General features: G+C 39.1%; 2 protein-coding genes across 2 annotated transcripts in view; one reads left to right on the plus strand and one right to left on the minus strand.

Annotated features, from left to right (window-relative positions):
• Positions 1–12,609, minus strand: part of LOC141785564 (poly(ADP-ribose) glycohydrolase) — a 30,181-nt gene extending 17,572 nt beyond the window's left edge. Inside the window, exons 1-9 of the mRNA XM_074663932.1 lie at positions 12,295–12,609; positions 12,001–12,128; positions 11,681–11,769; positions 10,874–11,580; positions 10,604–10,726; positions 8,634–8,720; positions 8,353–8,427; positions 3,390–3,482; positions 98–252 (exon numbers count right to left, since the gene is read on the minus strand). Of these exons, the coding sequence (XP_074520033.1) occupies positions 98–252; positions 3,390–3,482; positions 8,353–8,427; positions 8,634–8,720; positions 10,604–10,726; positions 10,874–11,580; positions 11,681–11,769; positions 12,001–12,116 (1,445 nt within the window). The 5' untranslated portion in view covers positions 12,117–12,128; positions 12,295–12,609. The remainder of the gene's footprint in view (positions 1–97; positions 253–3,389; positions 3,483–8,352; positions 8,428–8,633; positions 8,721–10,603; positions 10,727–10,873; positions 11,581–11,680; positions 11,770–12,000; positions 12,129–12,294) is intronic.
• Positions 12,610–13,923: 1,314 nt separating this feature from the next.
• Positions 13,924–22,718, plus strand: adam9b (ADAM metallopeptidase domain 9b). The gene is made up of 22 exons (XM_074663298.1): positions 13,924–14,095; positions 14,366–14,460; positions 14,548–14,624; positions 14,715–14,793; positions 14,876–14,952; positions 15,246–15,438; positions 15,539–15,601; positions 16,812–16,883; positions 16,979–17,148; positions 17,267–17,357; positions 17,763–17,890; positions 18,199–18,370; positions 18,743–18,832; positions 18,918–19,113; positions 19,211–19,322; positions 19,830–20,010; positions 20,155–20,241; positions 20,322–20,427; positions 21,745–21,874; positions 21,965–22,064; positions 22,158–22,201; positions 22,295–22,718. The coding sequence occupies exons 1-22, from the start codon at positions 14,029–14,031 to the stop codon at positions 22,428–22,430; spliced, it is 2,466 nt and encodes an 821-aa protein (XP_074519399.1). The 5' UTR covers positions 13,924–14,028; the 3' UTR covers positions 22,431–22,718.
• The last annotated feature ends 3,179 nt before the right edge of the window (positions 22,719–25,897 follow it).

Here is a 25,897-nt window from a genome sequence, read left to right on the forward strand (position 1 = left end):
AGCATATACATCAGTGCCCCCTTATGGAAATGTAGCTCGTTGTCACAGCCTGACTGTGTCACTGTCAACCCACACACACACACACACATCCCATTACCTGACGAAGTTGATATCAGGATAGTTGCTGTACTCAGACCTCCTGGAGTTGCGTCGCGGAAAAGTGCAGAAGAAGGCGTTGGCGAGCAGACACGCCACCTGCTCCTGAGACATGGTGATGGAGTGGTTGGTGCCTGCTTTGAGGAGGGGTATCGGCTGGAGGAGAAACACGAGCACAGGCAGAGGAAGGTCAAAATCATTTGTTTGTCCGATTTGGCCGAATGAGACGCTGAAGTATGGAGCATTAATGTAGTGATTTGGCTCCTCTTTGTGCTTCTTGAAGCAGCAATCATAATTACAATCATAGCCCAGCCCTCTTCACTAAAGATCTATATTTTTAACTGATAATCAATGCACCTGCTTCAGAAACTCAGTGATAACATGAGGTGAGCTTGATAAACGTAGACGATAGAGGGATGGAAGAATTACTGAGTTAGGTTTGGAGTTGATTGGCTGAAATGACCTAATGTGTCAATGCGTTAAATTTGCAATAAAATTACATGACAGGACTTAAATTGATTTTAATACAAATTCTATCTTGTTGTTTTATACAGGATTTGTAGAATTTCATATCAGAGTCTTCAGGCGGTCAAAGCTGAATCATCCCATCAACATTAACTTGTTACAAAAAAATATCAGTTAGCAATGCAACACAGTGAATCTGTTTTTTCTGCTTATGTAGTGACTGATGAGAGCGGGACAAAAATGACTAATCTAATACAATGACTGTTTCCCTGGGGCTATGTATCATATTCAAATCTAATACTAATACCGAGCTTTAAACTGGTTTCTCTTCCTGTGTGACTCACAACACAAACACACCATGACGTCTTGGAGTATTTACATTTAACGATCATTGAACAGTTGGCTGTTTTGGACACATTTTGACCAGATACTGTAATTCAGTAAATCATAACATTGCTGTATTGAGATACTGTAATTAACTAGGACCCAGTATTGGATATTTTGTCATAATACAGTATCGTATCATTCCGTATCATATCATATTCATTACCCTGCAATTTCAGTCCTTTAAATGGATGATTATTTTTCGTGGTCCTGAGGTAACGGTAACATATTGCATCAAAACCAGTCATATCATACTGTATAGGGGTGAGATAAAATGGATTCAGAAGTATCGCAATTTTTTGTTCAAAAAAATCTGTTTTTTCCTTTTTCACATTTAAATTCTTAATCTTAGTCTTTGTCTAAAAGCTGAGTTTAAAAGAAGCTACCCCTTTTCTCCAGCAGTGGGCAAAATGTCTTTTTCTTTTTTAAACTATCTAGTGATGTGACGTCACATCCTCTGAGTAAATGTTATAAACTGACTCATGCAATGCTATCTGATGTGCAGTTTTTAAGAAATATAGCTCCTGAAATTGTCTGTTGACATTGTCATCATTCAACTTTTTCACATGGTCTAACCAAGCAGCAACCTCCGGTCTAAGAATATGAGACAATGCTGAAGTGCTAAAATCTGCTGTTTCTAAAGTGTCAGCTTGAGGCTGGCTCCAGAAGTACCGGAAGTCACAAACACACCAAGCCAAGAAATCTGTTTTTAAAGCAGAAATTAATCTATTTACAGCCTGGTTCAAAAAACGTCCCCTGTCTGAGTCGCTAATTTTACTATCGGCTGGCCGATTATGTAGGAGGAGGGGTGTATTTTTCTCTAACTCGGCAGTTCAGAGGATATTAAGACCGCCAGCTTGCCCAATCAGAAGTACAACCCAGGGTGACCGATAGGCACCCTATAGCTGTACACAAAGCCCTTGCCTCTACCAATATGGCCACTATAGCCGATGTGCTTCATTTTCCGTTTCGAAAACAGACGGGTGACGTTGGGAGACTACGTCCATGTTTTATACAGTCTATGGGTCTGAGGTTAAAATAGCAAACTAAAAATCAGAAAAATCCGAAATATTGAAGAATTGCAATTGAATTGAATTGGCACCTCAAAAATCAATAAAAAAACAAAACAAATCAGGAGCAAAGCACATCATCTCAGCCCTAGTATTGTAACATACTCTACCTTTGTGGGCCATATCATATTTTGTATCAGTTCTTGTCTTATGTAAATGAATAGTATTATATACTGTACTGTATCATTTCATTTTGTATCATATGATACCGTACAGGATTGTTTGATTTTGTTATTTACCAAATCAATCTATATAATGTACAGTAACATATTGTATCATTCTGTATTGTCTCATATCATACCGTGACATACTGTATTCTTTGGTTTCATATCATTTGGTACTGCACTGTGTTTATTCATTCAGTTGCACTTCAGTTTGTATTGTATTATTCATAGGGCTGCACTTATCGAATATTTTAGTATTCGAGTATTCTACTGAAAATCCCCTCGATTAATCGAGTAATCGGATAAAATACATTTTTGTTCAGTTAAAGAGCAGTTATTTTTCAAATAAAAATTTTTCTCTTTAAGAAATAGAATTTTCTGATACAGCATGTCAATAAGAGCACTTGCTTTGGTAGCTCCAAAATTTGTAAACACACTTTGACACATTTTTTGTGCCTTGGACATTTCATCAAATGTTGCGGACCCAAATGGCACCCGTTTCGTAGAATGACCCATTAGTCTCCAAACTCCAGAAAAGAAGCTAGATTTGTTGCTAGTTGCTATTTCATATAAGAGTTAGCTTGAGGGGTTTGAAAAAGTCTCTTAATATGGCCTCAGCTCTATTTGAAATACCACTCTCTGATCTTTTTTAAAATTAAACGATTCCTCAAGGCGGAGAAATTACTTGAGTAATTTTTGTAATCGAGTACCTCGAATCATTCGAGGAATCGTTTCAGCTCTATTTCTGTAGGGTATCATTTTGTTTCATATTATGGCGTTATGTTTTGTTTCCTTTTCTATAACATTGTACTGCCCTTTAAGTTTTCCTTATGCATCAAAAACTATTTTAATTCATTATACTTAAATAATGTTTTACTCATGTAAGTCCCATTTGAATTTCATATTAATCTTGTTAAAAACTCATTTAACACTCATCAACAACTGAAAACACAAACCCCTTTCTAATGGGACTTTTTGGGCTACAAACACACAGCTGTTCATCATCCACACACCAAAGAACCAGATGACCAAACTGCCTATAAAACAACAGACAAATGACCATCAATGGCTCTGTGCCTTGACCTCAGCACTTTTACTACCATTTCACCAGATTATTTGTCATGTCGTGACCTCTGGGATCAACTCGTGCGGTGATCTACTGTGTCACAGACCAGTGAGTCAGAGTCTGCTGGTTAGTGATGGCTGTTACCTTGGTGCAGAGCTCAGATGCTCTCAGTGCTAATTGCACCATGTCTGGCAGCAGGGAGTCAAACAGATGTTCGGCCTCTTCGGGATCCAGGACCTTGGAGAGAGGAAGAGATGCGGTGATGTTTTTGTCACAAAACTCAGCTGTGACATTACTAGCTGTTTGGGTTGATTCGTTTCAAGACAAGCAAATAAAATAAACTGTTCAGATCCATATCAAACATTTTGGATTTTTAGCTCAACATTTTGAGTAGGATATCAAATTATTGCTGGCTTTGGCTTTTTAATTAATCTATGATAATATCAACTAAAACCAAACATTAAACCACCATAATAACAATCTTTGACCTAATAAAACTGCCTTTTTGCTCTAATGTGCCTTAAAACCACACACACACAGGCCTTATTTACACCATATTGGCCACAAAATGTCAGAAAAATCAATCACAGAGCAGTTTCAACAAGGTTGCACAGCCATGCCAGCTGATTTAACTGTCTTCCAGGAAGAGATGCAAATGAACAAGCATTTGAAACAAAGAGGACAGTGTGTTCTCAGGACAAGGAGCCTTGACTGGTGATTTAGCCCAGTACATTTATATTATTGGCAAAGGAAGCCTGACTAAACACTGTCATAAGTAATGACCTAGTTGACATCATAAACGGCTCCTATGGGCGTAATAAATGAAAGCGCTTGACAGGACGAGGCGGTGGATATAGCTGAGGTGGTACCAGCCGAGCTCTTTAAATCAGCACAAGACAGTGCATCAAATCCACCGGGCTAACTGTCTGTATGACTCGATACAGGTCTGTACATCACAGCAAACTGACAAAGTAATCAAGCAAGATGCAGGGGGTGTGTGCAGCCAAGAAAACAAGAACTCCCATCTAGATTTAACACAACACTTGACGCCGCTGTTCTGATTCCCCACAGGTCTGAGGAATAAAGCAATCTGCCTGACTGCGTCTGTGGACGTGTTGCTGTGTAAAAATAAAACACTGGAGAGCTCATAACCGTAAACACAACACTGGTTTAACTGGAGAAAGCGGAATGAACAAAAACGGGTGCTGTCCGTCAACAGCTTTTCAGATATTCATAAGGTGCTCGTGCTGAAATGAATATTCAATGAAGCCGCCCGGCCCGTCACTCCACGCCATTCATGTCCACTTTTATCTGACACTCACAATCGTTCTGCTATTCTCCAATCTGGCATCTCCGGGAAGAAAAGCAACAGAGTCAGAGATGGGGCTCATTACGTTGCACTTTTTGATATTCCACATTCTATTTGTGGGCTGCAGAGGAAATAAATCAAACATGTTGGATGCCCTGCGATTGGATTTTTAAATGAAGTGTGTTAACCAACACCAACACGGTTTTGTGTGGCCTGTATGAGGAGCTTCTCATCAATAAAGTGGACACATAGTACAACCAGGCAAATTGCTACCACGCATTCAGCATATCAGAATTTTTTAAAAATCAATTACTCTGATGGGCCGTAAATACAATCTGTAAGGGAAATCAAAAATAACGTGTTTGGTAAAGTGTATGGTAACAAATTCAACTATTCCTGTTGGTTACAAAAAATGAAGATTTGATTTCACAGCTCTTTTTCAGAAAAGTCAGGGTGATGCATAATAATTTAATAAAAAACAAATGTGATGGTTTGTAAATCACTGAAACTTTGTATTCTCTTAGAAACAGTGAATGCTTAAAAATTTCAGCACTATAGGAAAAACAGATCCTAATTTCAAACTGGATTTATGCTCTCAGCATAAAGTTTTAAATAATTGTGGGATTTCAGCATCTACAGTACATAATATCATTAAAAGACTGATAGGGATGGGTACCTTTCACATTTAAAACGATACGGTACTGATGCCCTGTACCTGGCAATCAATACCAGTACTCAACGGTACCAGTTCTCAGTAGTTTTTGTTGTTTTAGTGGTAAAAAATATAAATTTGTGGAATAATAATTTTTTTTTTTTCAATTTAACATATTTATGTTTCAATGCATAACCTTGCAATGCTGTGTTCATGTCCAGCATGGAAAATCTCCTACTCTTCCACTCCCTAACGGTCACAAGGATGCATTCAGGTACCTAAAGGTGGTACTGTTTGGTTTACTGTGAATTGGTACGCGCTACTTTTGATAGAATTCGGCCAGTACCTATAAAAGTACCTTATCAGTACCCATCCCTAAAGACTGAGAATCTAGCAGAATCTGTGAAAAAAAAAAAAAACTGAAAACCAATACTAGGTAGGAGACATCTCAGGCAGCACTGTACTTAAAACAGATATGACTCTGTAGTGGAAGTCACCGCATGAGCTCAAAAAGACTTCCAGACACAACAGGTTATTATTCTACCAACCAAAGAGGAAACAATATAAATGGGATCATGATATGCTCCATCTCTGGTCCCAAATCCATTTAAGATGGATTAAAGAGAAGTGGAAAAATGCCTTGTGTCCTGACTATTCAAAAATTGAGCAAGCACCCATTTAGAATGGGGTTGCCTACAAGAGTCCAGGTTCCCGTAGGGATGGGAATCGAAAACCTGTTGAGAATTGTCTGCTGCAGCTATCTTAGCTTAGCAGTTAGATGATGTTTCCCAAGAAAGCTCTAATTCAGGATTTTCAGCTTGAAGTTTTACTGAAGAACTGACTTTATAAAAAAATGTACATCACTCTATCTCCGGAGATTCATATTCAGTACATTCAAAATGGTATAAATCACCTTACTTACCAAAATAACAAAATAGCGCAAGCCTGATGCTAACGTATATGGGAAACTGCACTGATATACTAGCAGTTAGCATACATCAGTATAACTTCAGCTTCAGAATAGAACTTCAGCTTTCATCACAGAAACATATCACATCAACTCTGTGAAAAATACTGAGAATTTCAAATGTAAAAAGCTAACAGGCAATTAAAAGGCTCATGGCTGACTTCATAACAACGGAAAGCTTCCAAACAACTTAAACCATTGCTATAACCACTTTGAGACACTAGATGGCCTACTTGAATTATTAATATATTACAACACAGTACATTAACGTCACATCGTGTGCAATTTGTACCTGTTTCTGTATAATTATGCCCAGAAATATCCAGACTCAGGGACCAATTACATTTTATTCACTTACAGTATGAACTCAATTAAATGTTGTTGACACAGAAAACCTGTAAAGCTACTTTTTGTACCAAGAAAATTCACAACAGGAATTTATAAGGGAATCGATAAAGAATCAGATTGATAAGCAGAAACGATAAGGGCATTGGTATTGACAAACTGTATCAATTCCCATCCCTAGGTGCCTGGTAACCCGTTAAAAATATTTGGTCATGAAACAAAAAATATAACATAGAAAACATGGAGCTGCTGAGGATCTGAAATCCCTTATTGAGATCAGGCAAACACATCCCCCCATTCAAATGGCCATAGACTGGTCTCCTCAGGTTCTTTACATTTACAGTTTGTGGTGAAAAGAAGTGGCGATGCAAAACAATGGTTAACACACCTGTGTCCCAACTTTAATGTAATGTTTTACTGAAACAAAGTTTAAGATGTTTGATAAAACAGTTCCGTTTTTCAGTTTAACTACTTATCTCTGCACTGTTTTCCATCATATGGGTTTAAATGAGCTGCAAAGCAATAAATTAAGGTAATACTCCACTCTATCTTTCTTATCTTTGATGGTAGTGGACATGCTGAAGTCCATTAAATATCATTCCCAATCTTTAAGTCTAATGTAGTGCAGCTGCTGCAACAGAACTTGCCCCTGGCTAAAGCCTATTGACATCAGATTTTATCTAATAAAACTCTCATTCTCACATGATTTATGCCATACATACTGGTATTGTACAGTAAAAGACTGATTCAGTAGGGTATGGTTGAGGCAAAGCATTCTCCTGGATGTCATGTCAACCATTTTCATTTCTGTCAAGTTACTAAACGTGACCTTTTGGCAAAACATTAAACGATTTCTCTCAACTCCCACTTTGCCTCTGAAGGGCTGCAACATTTGCCCATGTGAAATCCATTACTGTTTTGTGCAAAATGACAGGAAAACACTGACATATTGGCATTCAGGAAAAGAAGGGTTACATGTAGTTTTATCCTGAGATGGGAAAAAATCCTATAAACATGAAGCTGAGGGTTTCTCCAGGATCTCATATGGCACAAAGTGCATGAGGAAATGAAGCCTATTCTCGTCTGGTTTTACACACGCTCAGGACTTTTTGTCACACCATGCCTGTCCCTCCAAATGGAATATTCCTTTCCCTTTCATGAGCCAGACAGTAGTACGGCCCTCCCTGATTCCTTACACAGGATGACGCAGAGCCCGTCAAGACAACGGATGATGGATGGCCTCCAAACCAGTCTGGAGAAGACACCCAATGAAGCAATAGAGCCCCGGCCATCATGATGTAACTCAGGCCTATTTTACCCTTGGCTTGTAAAGAAAATGACAAAGCTGTGGACAGTTGGAGATAAAAGTCCCATAAATAACCCTTAAAATATAACTTTATGATCTGAGCCTCAGAGCTCCAAACAGCCAGATGTCCTCTCAAAGCACAAGAGTGTAAAATATGGTTCATGTGCTTCAAAAATGTTGTTTCTTCAAAACTGTGACCCTGCAAAGAATGAGGAGTTTGAAAAAGTCTGCATAAACTGAGCTTCATCAGATCTGAACCCCAGCATTATCTACAAATTCAAGATACTATCATTTTAAATTAATAAGGCAGCTGCTGCGCTTCCTTTGACCTCACAGGGAAATCTTTTCATCAGTTAACGAGGCTTTTTGTTGGGAAGTATAATTATTAACCAGCTGATGTGTCATTAGTCTACAGCCAAGCTCTTAACAACTTCATCTTATTTCTGTTTCTGTTCAGAAAAGGAGATTTTTTAAACTTATTTCTTTGAGTTCAGTTATATTAGTTATACAGATCTGCACGTTGTTTACCTTGCTGCAGTATAAACTTAAGGCCGTGAAGTCCCATTTCTTGGCATTTGAGGCGCTGTATCTCAAAATGGCATTCTGTAATAAACACATTCAATCATTATTATTACACCAGAGACATGTCTGTGTGTATGAAAATAGCACACAAATATCCAGATACATATGTGAGGCTGTGTGCTACTCACTATCTAAGTCTGTGGCACCATCTTGTGGTGTCATTTGGTATCAACAACTGTAACAGTTGCCACCTTTATCAGTAGAGAGAAAGTGTAACTTTAACTAACCTTCAGGCTCTGTGGACTTGTGAATTTCCTGCTTAAAGCCTCCTTGATCAGCTCCCATCGACTTTTATTTTGAAGTTCTTGAGTTTCCTGTAGAAGTGAAATTCATGTTAGGTCTTGTTTGTGTTTTGTATGTATGAAACTGACATAATGGTGTTGTTTGATGAATTAGAAACTTGGATTAAGTACAAAAAAATAATGCACGCAAGGTTGCATCATACGGTATGTGTGCACTACAACTAGTTTCCCCAGGGAGACAATAACCTGTGGCACTAGAATCAAAACCAATGCTTTTAACCATTGCAAATATGAAATACAAGCTCAGATGACTCATAAAAAAACAGTAAAACTGCTACAGTGAGTCTGAATTTTATGTTGTTCAGTGTTTTGTTCCTGATTTTTAAAGTTTTCATGCGTTTTTCAATGGGACTAATTCAACAAAACTTTATTTGTCTGCCACTAGAGTTATAAAACAAAGGCAGGTTGATTATCTAGAATTCATGTTTAATTATTCATACTTCTTAGTAATTTTGAGGCAATGTATTGTTTATTTTTATGTTTAATTTGAGTTGGAAAAAAAAAACGAGAAGGCGACAGAGAATCAAATGTTCAAATCATTGAGATAAAGTAATTTTTTTTCTTTGATAATCAGTTGTGTTATGCTCTGCTTCGAAAGATTCATCAATACGCATGAGTGAGGGGGGTGCTCATACTATGACTAAAAGGATCAGGGGGCACACAAGACAAAAAAGGTTGGGAACTGGTTTATGTAAGTTATTTAGGTGCTCTTATAGCTCTCCTCCTTTAACATTTCATCCTCCTGATGTGTCACAGTGTCCTCTTGGTAAAGTTTGCTTTCATCTGTCAAAACTCTGAACCCCAAGATAAGAGCCTTGTTTCAGGATGACCTCATTTCCCACCAGCAACACTCTATTGGGCAAACTTTATGTCTGATATTGAATGGAGAAAAGTCTGGACGTTACCACAAAAATTCTTTTTTAACAAACAAAGTAAAAGAGGTCTTATGTAAATTGATACATAGATTCTACCCTGCAAAACAATACCTGTCAAAATTTAAGAGCGGCATAGATGTAAACTGTTCTTTCTGCCAAAACCATCCTGAAACATGTGCTCACTTATTTTGGTCCTGTGACTTCACTTATAGATTCTGGAAGGACTTCCACAAGTTTATTACTGATTTTGTTTTCTGTGATTTTCGCCTGTATTATAAAAATGTTTTTTTTGGTTTTCATTATTTTAACCATAAAGATAATAATGCTTTCTTCCTTATTAATATGCTCTTGTTGTTAGCCAACTTCCACATACACAAATGTAAATTATTGAACAGAAAACCAGAACTCTTTGTAATGAAAAAGGAACTTGAACAATATATGAGGACAATCTCTAAATCCACATACACTAAGGCTTTAAAAACGTTCAACATTTGCAAAGAATTTAACTTGTTTACATAAACCCATTCTGGCACAAGATTTTTTTTCTCCTCTTTTCTATTTCTTTCCTTCTCATTTTATTAACTTTCCTGTCTCGTTTGTTATTGTATTTGTATTTGTGTTACGACTCTTGAAGTTGTCAATGATTCAATAAAAAAAAAAGGAAAAAAAAAAAGTTGGGAACCACTGCTCTACACAGTCATTCATCTCCTGCCAGGTTTTATCAGTGCATGAAAACTCTAGACATGGGAAGTTCATGTAATTGCTCCCCTGTAAAACTCCAGTGTGAGCAGATGAGCACTATAACTTTTGGAAACTCTTAAAAAGTAATACCTCTCAAATTTTATATATTCTAAAATCCCCTCTATTTCTGACTCTGATTCATTTTCCTTCATCTTTAAAGCTAAATGCAATATAGTACATGTATCAAATGTCTTTCATCTTTCTGTTTTTATGTGCTTTTAATCTGTGACCTCTGCAATTTTTTCCCCTTGGCCAGTCTATGCACAGTTGAACCATTACCTCATCTACCACAGGGAACAGATTCATACTGGAGCAGGGCATCTTCACATGAACATCGTCCCAGGCATCCTGAAACCTGGTAGGATATGGAACAGGATCTTGACCATTCTGAAGCAGGTCTGTCTGCAAAAGAAAAAGAAACAGAAAATAGATATTGATAAAAGCAATACCAGAAATGCACACTGATAGTAAAATACATTATTATTAAATGAAATATTAAGGAAAGAAACAGAACTTTAAATAAAAAAAATGATAAAGAATCTCTCAAACCCTTATCATCACAGTGTGCTGTCCAGGAACATCCCTCAGTGGAGGGAGCGGTTTGCCACATCCAGGCATTCTCTTTAGCTCACTGATAGGAGTCCCCAGCCATTTCACATCAGGCTTAACAGGAGCAGATGTCCCTTCTTCCTCTTTGTCTTGTTTCTCTGGAGACTTATGAGGCCTGCCCTGCCTCACAGGCAAACCTGATGACGATGAGTTTCCTGAAAAGAAGTCAGTTATTCTGGTGCGTTGTTTGACAGAGCGCTCTGAGCTGGTCGTACATGTCTCCATCTTCTCGTCATCATGGATTGTTTTTGAAACTGGTGAATCAGGTTTTTCTTCATCCCGGTCTTGAGGTGTCAAAAGTTGGGTATCTTCATCTGTGTCAGAGTGGGGGGTCTTATCATTGTTTTGGCAGTCTTGAATCTGCGCTGAGGTGCTCTGTAAGTCTTCTTCATCAGGCATTTCAGCATCCTCTGATGTTTGGCACACTTCTGTTTTATTTTCTTTTTTTGACGGTTTAACCAACCAATCTTCAATCTTCATAGTGTTTCTGAGCTTCTGGTGCTGTTTTGGGCCGAGTCTCTGGTGACTTTTCGTCTTCACACCTCGCAAACCGCCTGATCCCGCCTTTGGCCTTATATCCATCTCAGTCTGTGTGATAGTTTTCCTTCTTACTTGATGTTCTTTTTCATAGTCTTTGCTGGGAACACCTGATGATGGTTAAAACAGGACACAACACAGTGTTTGAGTATGTGGGGATATTAAAAGAAGCAAACAACAATACTCTGGTAGATAAACTGAATAGATTACCGTTTAGGGAGCGTGAAGAGGCTGTTGGAGAGCTTGTTTCTGGCCTGAGTCTCTTTACTAAAGGTTCAGTGTCCACCAGCACTGTCATTCTGTAACAGGAGAGAACACATAACATGTCCATTCATTTTAAAAACATCTTTACTTATTACTCTAAGGATTGATATGGCTGCTCTCCCACACATCAGACCTTTGATAGCATGCCTGTTTTTCTTTCTAGCTCACGTCTAGACCTCAGTGGTTTGGATCCAGAAAAGTGCATTGAAATATGCAGATTAATACTATTATCTTACAGTCGAGAAATCAAGGTTATGTGTACTTACAATACAGCTTGAGCCGACACCACGAACGATATGTTATCCGGCTTTGTCCAGGCTTGTTTCTTGAGAAGTCCTTTCTTCAAGAAGTAACTAAATCTTAGAATACGGTATCCGGCCATACATCACAGGATCTATGTCAACAAAACACGGAATGATTCTTTAATTAGTTTAGAACTAGCCATGCTACTAACACTACCACATCACTAATAGGGTGTCAATAACCAAAATAGTGTTAGCGTGTTAGCTGCTAAAGCTGGGAAAAATATGTTACATCGTTTTATTATCCCGTGTGTGTACCTTCATAGGTCACAGCGAGTCGTTTTTAAACGATAAGCCCAGAACTCTTCTGTCTTGGTTAGCTGACATGCTAACTGGCTTTGTGCCTCATTAGGGTCAAACAAACGACAACATACCTGTTAAAAACGCACCAGAGCGGTTAATACATTCAGGAAAAACGCGTTTTTATAGCTATAATCAAAAACCATCACGCGAACATTTTTAATGTACTTAAGTTGATTTTGAAATGCAGAAAAACACTTTCTGAAGGTGCTGAATGTTGCCAAAACTCAAAAGCACCGCTTCTCAATACAAAAACACTTCCGCGTAAACATGACGTAGCAAATATTGAAATATCGCGGTATTTCCATAGCTGTCATCCAGGGACATTAGACATCAGAATTAGACTCAGAATCAAAATAATCGCCTTTATTCGCCAAGTATTTTCAAGAAAACAAGGAATTTGACTCCGGTTTAAACTGTACTCTGTCAGTAAAATTGTTGTAAATAGAAAGACCCCGAGAGAAACACTAACTATTACAAAAAGTAGAAAAAATAGAGCTAAGTAGTAGAGAAATATAATAATAATTACAATATCAAAATAAAGAACTTTTTATGGAGTAGAATATAACTATATACACAATTTAAGTTATAAAAAATAGTGTACTGGATAGATATCAGAAAAATGTGCAATTTGCAATAGAGAAATGGAAGATGAATGTGCAAAGAAGAAACAGACAGGCTGTAGCTGTACATGACGTATATGAGTTATTGTTTTATGGCAGGTTAACTGTCATAAGACAGACTACCGTAAATTGTACGTAAAAAATACCACCAGGGGCAGCAGCAGCACCAGCAGCAGCAACAACAACAACAACAACAACAACAATAATAATGATAATAATAATAATAATAATAATAATAATAATAATAATAATAATATGAAATAATAATAATGATAATGATAATAATAATAATAATAATAATAATAATAATAATAATAATAATAATAATAATAATAATAATAATAATAATAACAAAAATAATGACAATAAATTGGTTGAGCAAATAGTTAAGACCGAAAAAAATAAAAGAATAATGATAACAAATAATATAAAGTCAGATCAACTAAGTTATATACATTATGCATTTGCATTTTATTCTTTAGACCTAGAAAATGGCTGTTTTTTTCACTTTTTGTAATCCTCTCATTCTTTTATTGTTTTTTGTTATCATTTTACAGTTATATTTATGTGTACATTAATGCTACGTGTGTGTGTGTGCGCGTGTGTGTGTGTGTTTGTACCGTAAAAACAATAACAAAATAATAAATAAAAATAAATACATAAATAAAAAAAATACACATGTATTTGTGTTCAGGCTCACCCTGTTTAGAATCAGAGTCAGACTCAGAAATGCTTTAGTAGCCTAATTCCCTGGGGAGAAAATTACATTTAAGTTTCATCCCTTCAAAGCTGAGACAAACAGTGAAGAAAGAAATCTGGTTTTCTAAACATTCAAATAAGCTGTAGCCCACCATCTAACACACATCTTACGGAAATTAACACATGTAAATAGCCTATTCGAACAATTACAGTTTATTTGACTTCTAAAACCTGTCCTACGCACCTGTTGAAAGCCACGCCCACCATGACGCACCTGCCGAACCGGAGGAAGCAGAGGCACGATCCGTGGCTTTGTCCAACGCAAGCAGATCTCACATATGGGGACGTAATTTAGTTTTCAGCAAGTATCATGGAGAAGAAGCACACGTTTTTGATTTTATTCTGGCTGTTTTACGTTCATGGGATTGAAAACAAAGGTGAGGCACAGGTGATGTGGGATACGGGTTGAGCTGTGTATCGATGGAGGCGAGAAAAGCCGAGAAGAAAAAGAGCACGGGTCTGGCATTTGGAATTTTAAGGGAACAGAGTGAGATGACCTGGAAACACTTGTTAATTGTGAAAAGAGTCGTGATGATTGTTCTTTTTACTTAAGTTGAGTCCATGTTTTTTTCATTCCTTTGTGAGAAAAACAATGGGACTATTAGCAAAATACATTGAAAGTTTTTCTGTCCGTGTTTTTCGACCAGACATTCATGAAGCCAAACCGTCCCAGTACTCCATTGTAACACCTCAGCTGATTCGCAGATGGTCAAGGAGCATCAGGCCAAATCAGTCAGAAGAGGTAAGTCATAACCCTGATTAACTGATGCTTTTCTTCATTTTTAATTCTCACATAGAAGAAAATCATCTTTTATCTTATCCACTTCAGTATGATGGAGAGGAAACAGTTTCATATGCACTCAATATCAACAGTAGAAAGCACTTCATTCACCTGCAGAAGAACAGGTAAGCATATTATTAGAATAACATCAGTGTGATAGTGAACTTCCTTGTTAATGTGCCTGTTCAAAGTGTTTTTTTTTCTCCATTTTCCAGAGACTTTATACACCCAAACTTTGTGCAGTTTTCAAAGGACGCTGCTGGTAACTACAACTCATCTTATCCTGAGCTCCATGTAAGTAAACATTAGGTCATTCTGGTGCAGGATGCTGGTTTGAACACCCATTTCTAACATGCTGAACTCTTCTTTTCCTCAGGTGCACTGCTATTACCATGGACAGGTGGAGGGGTATGAGGATTCACTGGTAGCACTCAGCACATGCTCCGGCCTCAGGTTTGTACATCTCCCCTGCCCTTTCTGTATCTATACATGGAGCTCAAACCTGGCTCTGACTCATTTGATAGGATGAAAAATATGACCTCAGACTTTTCTTCTCCTACTTGTTGTGGGAAGTGTTTTGTTTTTTATTGAGTGACAGATACTAATCAGTCACACACATTTCTAAATATATCTATGTCCTTGTGTTCCTCTGTTTGTATAATCAGTGCCACACCCCAGCTTGGGCAGAGGCTCAAAGCATTCCTCTATCTGTCTATCTGATTTCATTCTCTTTCACTTTCTCACAGAGGTGTGATTGTTATTGAAAATGAAACATATGGACTTGAACCTGTGCAGCAGTCTGACACAAGCGAACACCTTCTGTACCTCCTGAGGGACAACCAGACTGAACCCTTAATCTGTGGGGTCGTCAGCGAGGAAGCTCCAGAGCCAAGCCATGAGTTTTTTGAGCCTGGACAATCACTCACCCGTCTCCTGAGGGTGAGGATGCTCAATCCTCTCAACCAGACTTATAATTATAGTTTGCATATGTATGTTTGCTTCAAATGAGTGCTCATACTTTTTTGTTTTATTTCAACAGAAGAAGCGCAATTTGCCTCAGACCAGTTACGTGGAGCTGGTGCTTGTTGTGGACCATCTCAGGGTGAGTGTTGATTTGGAAACTGGCTTGTTTCCTTTAAAGCTCCTGTGATAAATTTTCAGTTTGTGTCATTTCTGGCACTCCCTGCAAGCCAAGTATTATCTCTCATCTCTTCACTGCTCCTGTCTTTTACATGTTTGCATAATTTCTATTGACAAATTTCACATAAAAACATGAAATGTGACCCTCTAGAATTCTTAGATGGTCTGGTTTCCGTTCTTAGTTTTGACAATCGTGTATGTAGAAAAAAAATGACAGTATGGAGAGCAAAAGCAGGCTTAATAACTTTCGACTCCTACTGTCCATTACCTGATGAACAAATATATATCTCCATACAGGGATATCTGCAGAACAGCTGGCAAACTATACTAGATCAAACATTGAGCTAGAAATCTGCAAAAAGCTGCGTTGCAAGAGCAAATCACTGTTTATATTTCTTCTCTCCGTAGAAAGATCAGAAATTGATAAGCTCACCTCTGTCTGATAAACAGCTTAAAGATCTTATCTTTTCTTTCTTCTTCCTCTTCAGCAGAGACCTGGCATAGTTAGTTTTTTTTTTGCAATCTACAAATCTGAATCATGATTTCATGATTCAAGTCCTCCTGGAAAGTGAAATACAAGACCCTCTGAGTTTTCAATGAATCACAACATTTTTGGATTCAAACCATTAAAATGTAAACAGTCTTAATCCACTGTTTGCCTGATGTAGGTCAAGCATCGATACGTAAATTCTTATTTTCTTTGCAAATTGGATGGTGTGCGGTCGTCAACCTTTGAACTGTTTGCGGAATACCTTGCCCTCAAACACACCTGTCTTGGGAAAAAGATGTGCAAAGTAGCCTTTCCATTGTGGATTCATACTTCTGAAATATGGCAAAGTGAAGCATCTGTGTGTGTCCACTAAATAAATATCACCATACGTATCTCAGAGGACGTCATGAAGATATTACTCTGAAAAATCACTGAAGAATTAGTGTCTATTCCAAGAGGACTCTTGTTGTCAAATGACAGTCGCTGATAAGTTTTGAGTCTTTATGCTGATGCTAATGTGTGTTTTTGTGGTCCATTGAGAGGCTTTGCATTTTATTTGTATATCTCAAAGCAAGCTCAAAGCTCCTCACAGGACCTTTAAAAGTTGAAATGCAGTGTCATCTGTATCGACCCATCTTTTAAAGCTGCTATGAAATTCACTTTGTGTTAAATTCCTTTACAGTATAATTATAAAAAAGGGAATGCAACTGCAGTACGACAAGAAATGGTTGAAATTGCAAATCTTCTGGATGGGGTGAGATATTCAGTGTTTTTACTAAAAAATACCTTTAAATTTTCACGATTTCTGTGCTTTAAAACGTTCCTCTTCTCTGATCTGCTCTGTTCCAGTACTATAAGAAGCTGAATATCCGGGTGATTCTAGTGGGCCTGGAGATCTTCAAGGATGAAAATCCTTTCGATGTGGAGGGTTCAGCAAGTGGGGTGCTGGGCCGTTTTGTAAAGTGGAGGAAGAAGTCTCTGTTACCAAGGATCAGGCATGATGTTGGTCAGCTTGTTGTGTGAGTAACATGTTCTCATTTTGATAAATAACAGGTTTTAATACAATCAGCACAGTCAGAAGTTTTTTGTCTGTATGGAGTCAAATGAGTGACATAATTTGGTTAACTTGTGTCTCAGTGGTCGACCCAACACCTACAGTGGAGGCATATTGGGAATGGCCTATGTGGGGACAGTCTGCTCTGAATCAACCTCCGGAGGAATCAACGTGGTGAGTTCAGATTTCCGTGTGACCTTTCACCCCATCTGACTCTGAGGTGCTGTGGCAGTATGAGCCTGTGTGCAGAAACTGAAACCCTCTACATTATTTATGGGAGGCTCCATAGGTGCAGCTTGTTCTCACATGCTCTGGATAACACACGTCAAACAGGTTACACCTGAACACAGAATTAGGAAGAACCATGACGAGGCTACTTTGTCGAAAGATTCCTTGAATTCTTTTTCAACAAAGTGGCCATGTCATGTTTTTACATGAGGTGTAAGCCAAAGATCCTTTCATGTGAGATCTCTGTCTTAAGCATCCTGCTCTTAACACTGAAAACAAACTTGTTTGTGGGGAGATTATATTTGTTCTGGCTGTTTATCATTGAATGTGCTGGGTGTGTGTTTTTTCTAGTTCTCCAATGACAATGTGGCCTCATTCTCAACTGTGGTGGCCCATGAGATGGGCCATAACCTGGGCATGAACCACGACAACGGTCGCTGCAAATGTGATGGAAAGTCTTGCATCATGGGTGCTGCTGGGTAATAAATGTTTCACATTACATTTCTCCAAAAAGGGAATTAAAACGCAAAAGTTAAAATGTAAATGCTGTTAAGTGTTGACGTTATGGCAGACATGGTTTTGTACCAAGCTCAGAAATGACACAAAAGCTTTGGTCTTTATCTTTGTGGGCTTAAGTCGACACACGTTGTACAAAAAGCAATTATTAACATTAAAATAACAATCCTAAACTTCCCTCTGCCATTGATTTTCATTTACAGTATAACAGAGTAACACTGTCCCTTACAGGCATTTCAGTAATTTTCCACTGCATCCTGCTTCCTTGTAGTGGTGCCCCCATGTTCAGCACCTGCAGCGCACAAGACTTTGAGAAGCTCATCATTCGAGGAGGAGGCGTGTGTCTGAAAAACCAACCTGCGCCATCAGATGTGATTGGTTCTATTGAGTGTGGCAACGGACGGCTGGACAAAGGAGAGCAGTGCGACTGTGGCACGCCAGAGGTAGGGTCCTCTTTTCAGATTAAAGTAGTTTTTGCATTACTTTTGGGAGAGGCACCGAGTCCTACAGTCAGTGATGGTTTGGGGTGATGTCTTCTGCCGGTGTTTGTTCAACTGTGTTTTCTGAAGTCCAGCATCAACACAGCCCCTTACAAAGAAATTTTAGGGCAATCCATGCTCTAAAGCTTAAGTGAAATGTTGATTTAGTTTTCCAGCCGGACTTGGCACCTACCGACAACGCCAAAAGTATCAAAAGCTGACCATATTACTACTGTGCTTGATTGCCCAGCAAACTCACTGCAACTGAACCTCAAAGAGAATCTGTGAGCTGCTTTCAGAGGAAGATGACTAATCTTTGGTCTCTGTTCCTCACAGGAATGTCAAAACGACTGCTGTGATGCTGCCACCTGCAAGTTCACTCGTGGGTCAGAGTGTGCTCAGGGGCTCTGCTGCGAAAACTGTCAGGTCAGCATCAGTTATGGAGTTATGTTTCTTATGTTTCCAGACAAAACAACTCACTTTCTATGACTGCATGTGGTTCCTGCTTTAGATCAGAGTATCTGGAGCTGAATGCAGAGAGTCGGCCAACACCTGTGACCTCCCTGAATACTGTGACGGCTCGTCTGCTTTCTGCCCCGATGACTACTATAAAATGGATGGCTTGCCTTGTCTTGACAACGCTGCGTACTGCTATGAAGGGCGGTGCCAGACTTACGACTACCAATGCAAACATCTCTTTGCACCAGGTACACCGAACAACCACAACCCTAATCCTTACCTCGTCAATAAGGACACTGCCCTGTCTTGTTTGTAACACATGGATATGGGGTCTCTCTTGGGCAGATCCAGCAACAAAGGCGGCAGATATTTGCTTCAAGCATGCAAACACTAAGGGGAACTTGTTTGGAAACTGTGGAGTCAACAACAGACAGGAGTTCATCAAATGTTCTGTGGCGTAAGTGCTGTTTTATCATTATTTCACAATAGACCAACGGGTAATTAGGGTGAGGCCAAGAGAAGGGATGGGTACCTTTCACATTTGAAACGATACCATACCGATTCCCAGTACCTGGCAATCGGTATCGGTACTCAGCGGTACCAATTTTCAGTAACTTAGTATGTTTATGTGGTAAAAAATAACAAGTTGTTCAATAATAAAATGTAAATTCTTTTCAACTGAACATATTTTTTCTTCAGTATATAACCTTGTTATATGATTTCCCATGTCCACCATGGGAAATCACCTAGTCTTCCAGTCCCTCACAGTCACATGGATGCATTTAGGTACCTAAACATGGTACCTTTTGCTTTTATGTGCATCAGTACCCGGTACTTTTGACAGAATTCAGTTGGTACCTATAAAAGTACCTAATTCGGTACCCATCCCCAACCAAGAGGCAGAGTTTTCTTTATCTGTTTCTAACTTCTTGATGACTCATTTACTCTGCATCCTGCACTGCAGAAACGCCATGTGTGGAAAGTTGCAGTGCACCAATGTGGATGTCAACCAACCTCCTCCTGGTGCCCAAGTCAGCATCGAAATTGTAGAAGGGAAAAGGTGCATAAATGCAGACTTCAACCTGGGCTCAGATGTGCTCGATCCTGCCTACGTTAACCCTGGTAGCCCATGTGCTGAAGGAAAGGTAAGCAGACATAATGTTTAATGAAGTGTCGCACAGGAAGGAAGGAATGTAACCAGGAAGTATTGTGATTAAGCTTGTGCCAGGAAAGTACCTTCACTGAAAGAAGAAAGAATGATGAGTAATAGTTGATGTCTTCCTTCTCAGACCTGCCTGGACTTCCAGTGTGTAAACGCCTCCACTCTGCTGCCCGGCTTCGACTGTGACGCACGGACCACCTGCAACGGCCGAGGGGTCAGATCACATTTCCTTCACTGTCTCCCTCTATGAGCATCAGAATGATGACCAGTCTGACTTTGTTGTGTCTCCTTCAGGTTTGTAATGTCAGAGGGCACTGCCACTGTAGGGATGGGTGGGCCCCACCGCGCTGCGACAAGCCAGGGAGAGGAGGCAGCATAGACAGCAATCCTGCTCAGATAGGTGGGTTTAAACCAGACATTACAACATCTGGATGTCATCTCAGTAACTTCACCCATTGGTTTTAATTCAGTTTCAAAGCCTGTCGACGGCAGTTGTGCTAGTGGAAGTGCTGACTCAACCAGGAATGGTTATCGCAAACAATTTCCTTAAAGGAATCCATAAGAATAGAATAGAATAGAATAGAAAATACTTTATTTATCCCTGAGGGGAAATTCAGGAGTCACCGCAGCATTTAAGAAAACAAAAGTAAGAAAGAGTATAGAAAGTGCAAAAAGGTCCATAAGAAATTAGATGACGACTTCCCGTCCACCACTCATCCACCACTCTCCAGCCCAGCCAGTCTCCATAAGAAATGGTTCAATCCATCAATATCATGAATCTTTATGCTTAACGATTCCCTTATTGCTTCTTTACATCACGCCGAAGCAGCCAGACCTTACGTTGACTAGGTTGCTGCAGCTAATTTAGCTTAGCAGTTAGATAACAGTTTCAAGAAATGTACATTACTTTATCACACAAGATTGATATCAACTACATTCAATATGGTATACATCCTAATGTATCAAAAACAATTTATAGAAAAAATAGCGCCAGCTTGATGCTAATATACATGGGGAATTGCGTTTGAATGCTAGCGGTTAGCATACACTGGTATAACTTTGGTTTTACAACAGGAGAAGAAAAAGAAAGATGTCACAGTTACTCTTTGTAAACAATACTGAAAACTCTAAATGTCAAAATACAAACAGGCAAGATAGAAGTAAAGGTACATGCAGGCTCATGGCTGACTTCAGCATAACTTTGGCTAGCTCAGTGTTACAAACAAATCAAAGCATTGCTATAACCGCTTTGAGACACTAGATGGCCTATGTTATATGTTCAGTCAAGAACATATAACAAAACAGTACATCAACATCATGTGACGTGTAATTCTTACTTATTTGTATTTTTTAACGACCAGTGATATCCAGATACAGTGACCAATTTCATATTTATTTACTTATAAACTCAATAAAATGTGGTTGACACAGAAAACTTGTAAAGCTATTTTTTGCACAGAGAAATTCACAGAAGGAATTGATAAAGAAACTGATAAAGACAGATCAATAAGTAGTATCAATAAGGGCACTGGTATCAATAAAATCTTATCAATACTCATCCCTTACTCTCCCCTGTCTCCTGTGCATGCACAGTTTTTCACACTGTTACACTCACTGAAAACAGCAATTACATTGTTGGGTGTATCTACCACAGTTTATAACCTTGTCCTGTTTTTTTTTTTAACCTCATGTATCTTTTTCTTGTTTCTTCCCACAGATCACTCCCTCAGAGACGGCCTGTTGATCTTCTTCCTGCTGGTGGTACCTCTGCTGATCCTCCTCATTCTGGTTCTGCTCTACTTTTTCAAAAGGGAATCTTTGGACCCCTGTCTGAAGAGATGGAATAAGTAAATCCAACCTCTCATTAAAAAATGTTTTTCAGAGATATTCAAAAGCCAAAGGTTGCAATGTAATAATGATTTATTTTGCTTTCACAGGTCAAGTAGCAATTGGAAAGGAAATTCAAATTTACCGTCAACCCAAGATGTGCAGAGACCTGCATCCACCCAGCCTCCATCACAGACTGCTCCTAATGCGGTAAATATTTCTGTTTCCTGAGAGAAAAGAAGAAGAAAGGAAATGCTTTGTTATCTACTCAGTCTGCATGTCATAAATTTGTTTTTCTTTCAGTCGCAGCCCGGATATCCTCCATCTACCAACCTTCCAGTTCCTGGGTATGACCTTATTTACTGTCTTTCCCTCTATAGCTATTACTCATGTTCATAAGCAGACCTGTGAAACCGGTTCAACTGAATTTCTGCTGTCAGTTTTAGGTATGGAGAACTGGATTATTGGAATGCTGATCCATCCCTTGACCCAGCCCCTGCTCCCGCCCCTGCACCACCTCCTCGGCAGGGCCCAGGAGTACCCAAACCAATCCCTCCCAAGCAGCCGCCAAACTGATCCTGCTTTTATGTTTTTGGCTGTATTGTTAAAGTATGCAGCATGCTGCTCAACATTGTATGAAGAGATTATTTTTAAACACTGTGATTACACAAAACTCACTCTTACTTGTTACCAGCATTTTTTTAAGGTAGACTGTGACATGGTGTTGGATAAAGCAGGCGAATGTGTACATTTAAATATTTAAATAGGTTAAATCAACAAATCTTTGTTACAATGTCTAATTTTTAAAGTTTGTAAATATTTTTGGTCTTTTGGATTGTAATAAAAAATGTATCTGTCAATGGTCTTAAAGTTTTCCTGTCTTCGAGTTTGAGCTCATTCAGAACTGAATGAAAAAGAAGGCTTAATGATTTATAGAAAAACACAGAACAGCTTAGCTCTGCCAGTCCCTGTAGAGTAGTGTTGTGTCGTACTAGTTGGAATAATTTGAAACCGTTAGATATATACGGTGACCCTGGTTTGCAAAACAGAACATAACAAAAGCTAACACAAAAAAGTTAAATGTAAGTTGTCACCATAAATTTGCTTTTTATTGAATTACTTTTTATAATTTATTTCCCTAATTTACAAATGTACATAGTTAATAGCTAGCTTGATACACCTAAGCACCCTCCAGGACTCTCTGATCTTCTTGTTTCTATACTTCACTATGTATGGTGGCCTTGACTGTCATGAAAGGTGCAGACAATTAAAATGTGTTCTTCTTCTTCTTCTTCTTCTTATTATTATTATTCAACTTATTTACTTAATAAATTGGAATAATACTTAGAATTTGATTTGATGTGATTTGATTTTTATTTGTCTCTGATAAGCATAGAAAAACAAACAATATTTGTAATAGGAAACAAAAAATAGCACACAATGATAAAGTTCGAGAAGGGGCTGAAGGAAGCAAAGCTTATCAAGTTCAGCCCCCCCTTACACTGTCATATAATTTCATAATTCACACAATCTTAGTATAATAAAACAAACAACTTTAATATAAATATAAATAGATATAAATGTAAAGTAATTTGCTATGACGGCATTAATTTGCAACTTAATGATATATTATAATATAATACATATGCATCAATGAAGTACACAGATTTTTATTTTCTTTTTTTACGTCGCTCTTTTTACTAGAATGGGGGAAACCGGATCACCCGGAGGAAACCATTAGGTAGAAAGGCGACTCCAAAGTTTTTTTTTCTCTTTTTACAAGGAAGGGGAAAACCGGGGCACCCGGAGAAAACCATTAGGTAGTAAGTCAGCTCCAAAGCTGCCATTTCGCCTTGGGGCAAAAAGTTTCTGCTGAGAAACTGTCCTGTCTTGTCCTGTGAGTCCTGTTCTGAGTGGGAAAGTAAGGGCCATTCTGAATCATAGGTGGAATTCTTTTCTGAGGCACAAAAATAGCGCAAAACAAAGTCATCTTCGGAAAGGGTCATTGGAATATAAGATTTGAGGATGCAACATGTACCATCGCTCTTTGCTAATTTTCTGTACGGTTAACAACATTGATTGAATACTGTTAGCAAACTGAAGATGTTGTTTTGGATGCAGCACATTTTAAACAGTTAAAATAATCAGCGCGCGAAAAAAAAGGATTAAAAAAATTACAAGTAAAAATCCACTGGTTGAAAACTCTGTCAGTTCGTCTAGAATCTGTCCTACTGTTCTCTCTGACTCAAGCTCATTTAGATCCTCATTAGCAGCAGGGTCAACAACTCCCAAGGCAAAATTATTCACTATGTCTGGCTCATTGGTAGGTGAATTATCTACATCATTATCTGCAGCATCCTGAACACTTCCTAAGTCAAAATTATTTAGAGGTGCTGCCCCAGGACTGGCTGGCACGTCTGAAACATCATCTGCAACATCCTGGGCCTCATCTCTGACAAAATTGTTCAGAGGTGCTGCTCCAGGATTGGCTGGCACATCTAAAACATCATCTGCAACATCATGAACACTTCCTATGTCAAAATTATTTAGAGGTGCTGCCCCAGGACTGGCTGGCAAGTCTAAAACATCATCTGCAACATCCTGGACCTCATCTCTGACAAAATTGTTTAGAGGTGCTGCCCCAGGACTGGCTGGCACGTCTGAAACATCATCTGCAACATCCTGGGCCTCATCTCTGACAAAATTGTTCAGAGTTGCTGCCCCAGGACTGGCTGGCACGTCTGAAACATCATCTGCAACATCCTGGGCCTCATCTCTGACAAAATTGTTCAGAGGTGCTGCCCCAGGACTGGCTGGCACGTCTGAAACATCATCTGCAACATCCTGGACCTCATCTCTGACAAAATTGCTCAGAGTTGCATCCCCAGGATTGGCTGACACATCTGAAACATCATCTGCAACATCCTGGGCCTCATCTGTGACAAAATTGTTCAGAAGTGCTGCTCCAGGATTGGCTGGCACATCTAAAACATCATCTGCAACATCCTGGACCTCATCTCTGACAAAATTGCTCAGAGTTGCATCCCCAGGATTGGCTGACACATCTGAAACATCATCTGCAACATCCTGGGCCTCATCTGTGACAAAATTGTTCAGAAGTGCTGCTCCAGGATTGGCTGGCACATCTAAAACATCATCTGCAACATCCTGGGCCTCATCTCTGACAAAATTGTTCAGAGGTGCTGCCCCAGGACTGGCTGGCACGTCTGAAACATCATCTGCAACATCCTGGACCTCATCTCTGACAAAATTGCTCAGAGTTGCATCCCCAGGATTGGCTGACACATCTGAAACATCATCTGCAACATCCTGGGCCTCATCTGTGACAAAATTGTTCAGAAGTGCTGCTCCAGGATTGGCTGGCACATCTAAAACATCATCTGCAACATCCTGGGCCTCATCTCTGACAAAATTGTACAGAGGTGCATCCCCAGGATTGGCTGACACGTCTGAAACATCATCTGCAACATCCTGGGCCTCATCTCTGACAAAATTGTTCAGAGTTGCTGCCTCAGGATTGGCTGGCATGTCTGAAACATCATCTGCAACATCCTGGGCCTCATCTCTGACAAAATTGTTCAGAGTTGCTGCCTCAGGATTGGCTGGCATGTCTAAAACATCATCTGCAACATCCTGGGCCTCATCTCTGACAAAATTGTTCAGAGGTGCTGCCCCAGGATTGGCTGGCATGTCTAAAACATCATCTGCAGCATCCTGGGCCTCATCTCTGACAAAATTGTTCAGAGGTGCTGCCCCAGGACTGGCTGGCATGTCAAAAACATCATCTGCAACATCCTGGGCCTCATCTCTTGCAAAATCAATCAGAAGTGCTGCTCCAAGATTGGCTAGCATGTTCTCAAATTCATCTGCAGCAACCTGAGCATCCTCTCTTGTAAAAATATTTACAGGTGCTGCCCCACGTCGCACATCTGTAACATCATCCTTAGTGGCAATGGCACATATTGTATATAAATATTCTGCAAGTTCTGCCCTGTCAGTAAATCTCATGTCTGTATCATCAT

This window comes from Halichoeres trimaculatus, unplaced genomic scaffold (genome assembly GCF_033239565.1).
Source record: "Halichoeres trimaculatus isolate MK-OKI-2021-1 unplaced genomic scaffold, fHalTri1.1 fHalTri1_scaffold_23, whole genome shotgun sequence".
In the NCBI taxonomy this organism is placed as follows: domain Eukaryota; kingdom Metazoa; phylum Chordata; class Actinopteri; order Labriformes; family Labridae; genus Halichoeres; species Halichoeres trimaculatus.

Bases quoted from the DNA above. Each gene is read 5' to 3' on its own strand.
- adam9b (XM_074663298.1), top strand. From the start codon at position 14,029: ATGGAGAAGAAGCACACGTTTTTGATTTTATTCTGGCTGTTTTACGTT. The intron at 20,428-21,744 runs GTGGGTTTAAAC...TTCTTCCCACAG, and splicing joins CAGCAATCCTGCTCAGATAG to ATCACTCCCTCAGAGACGGC. The intron at 22,065-22,157 runs GTAAATATTTCT...TTTTTCTTTCAG, and splicing joins CACAGACTGCTCCTAATGCG to TCGCAGCCCGGATATCCTCC.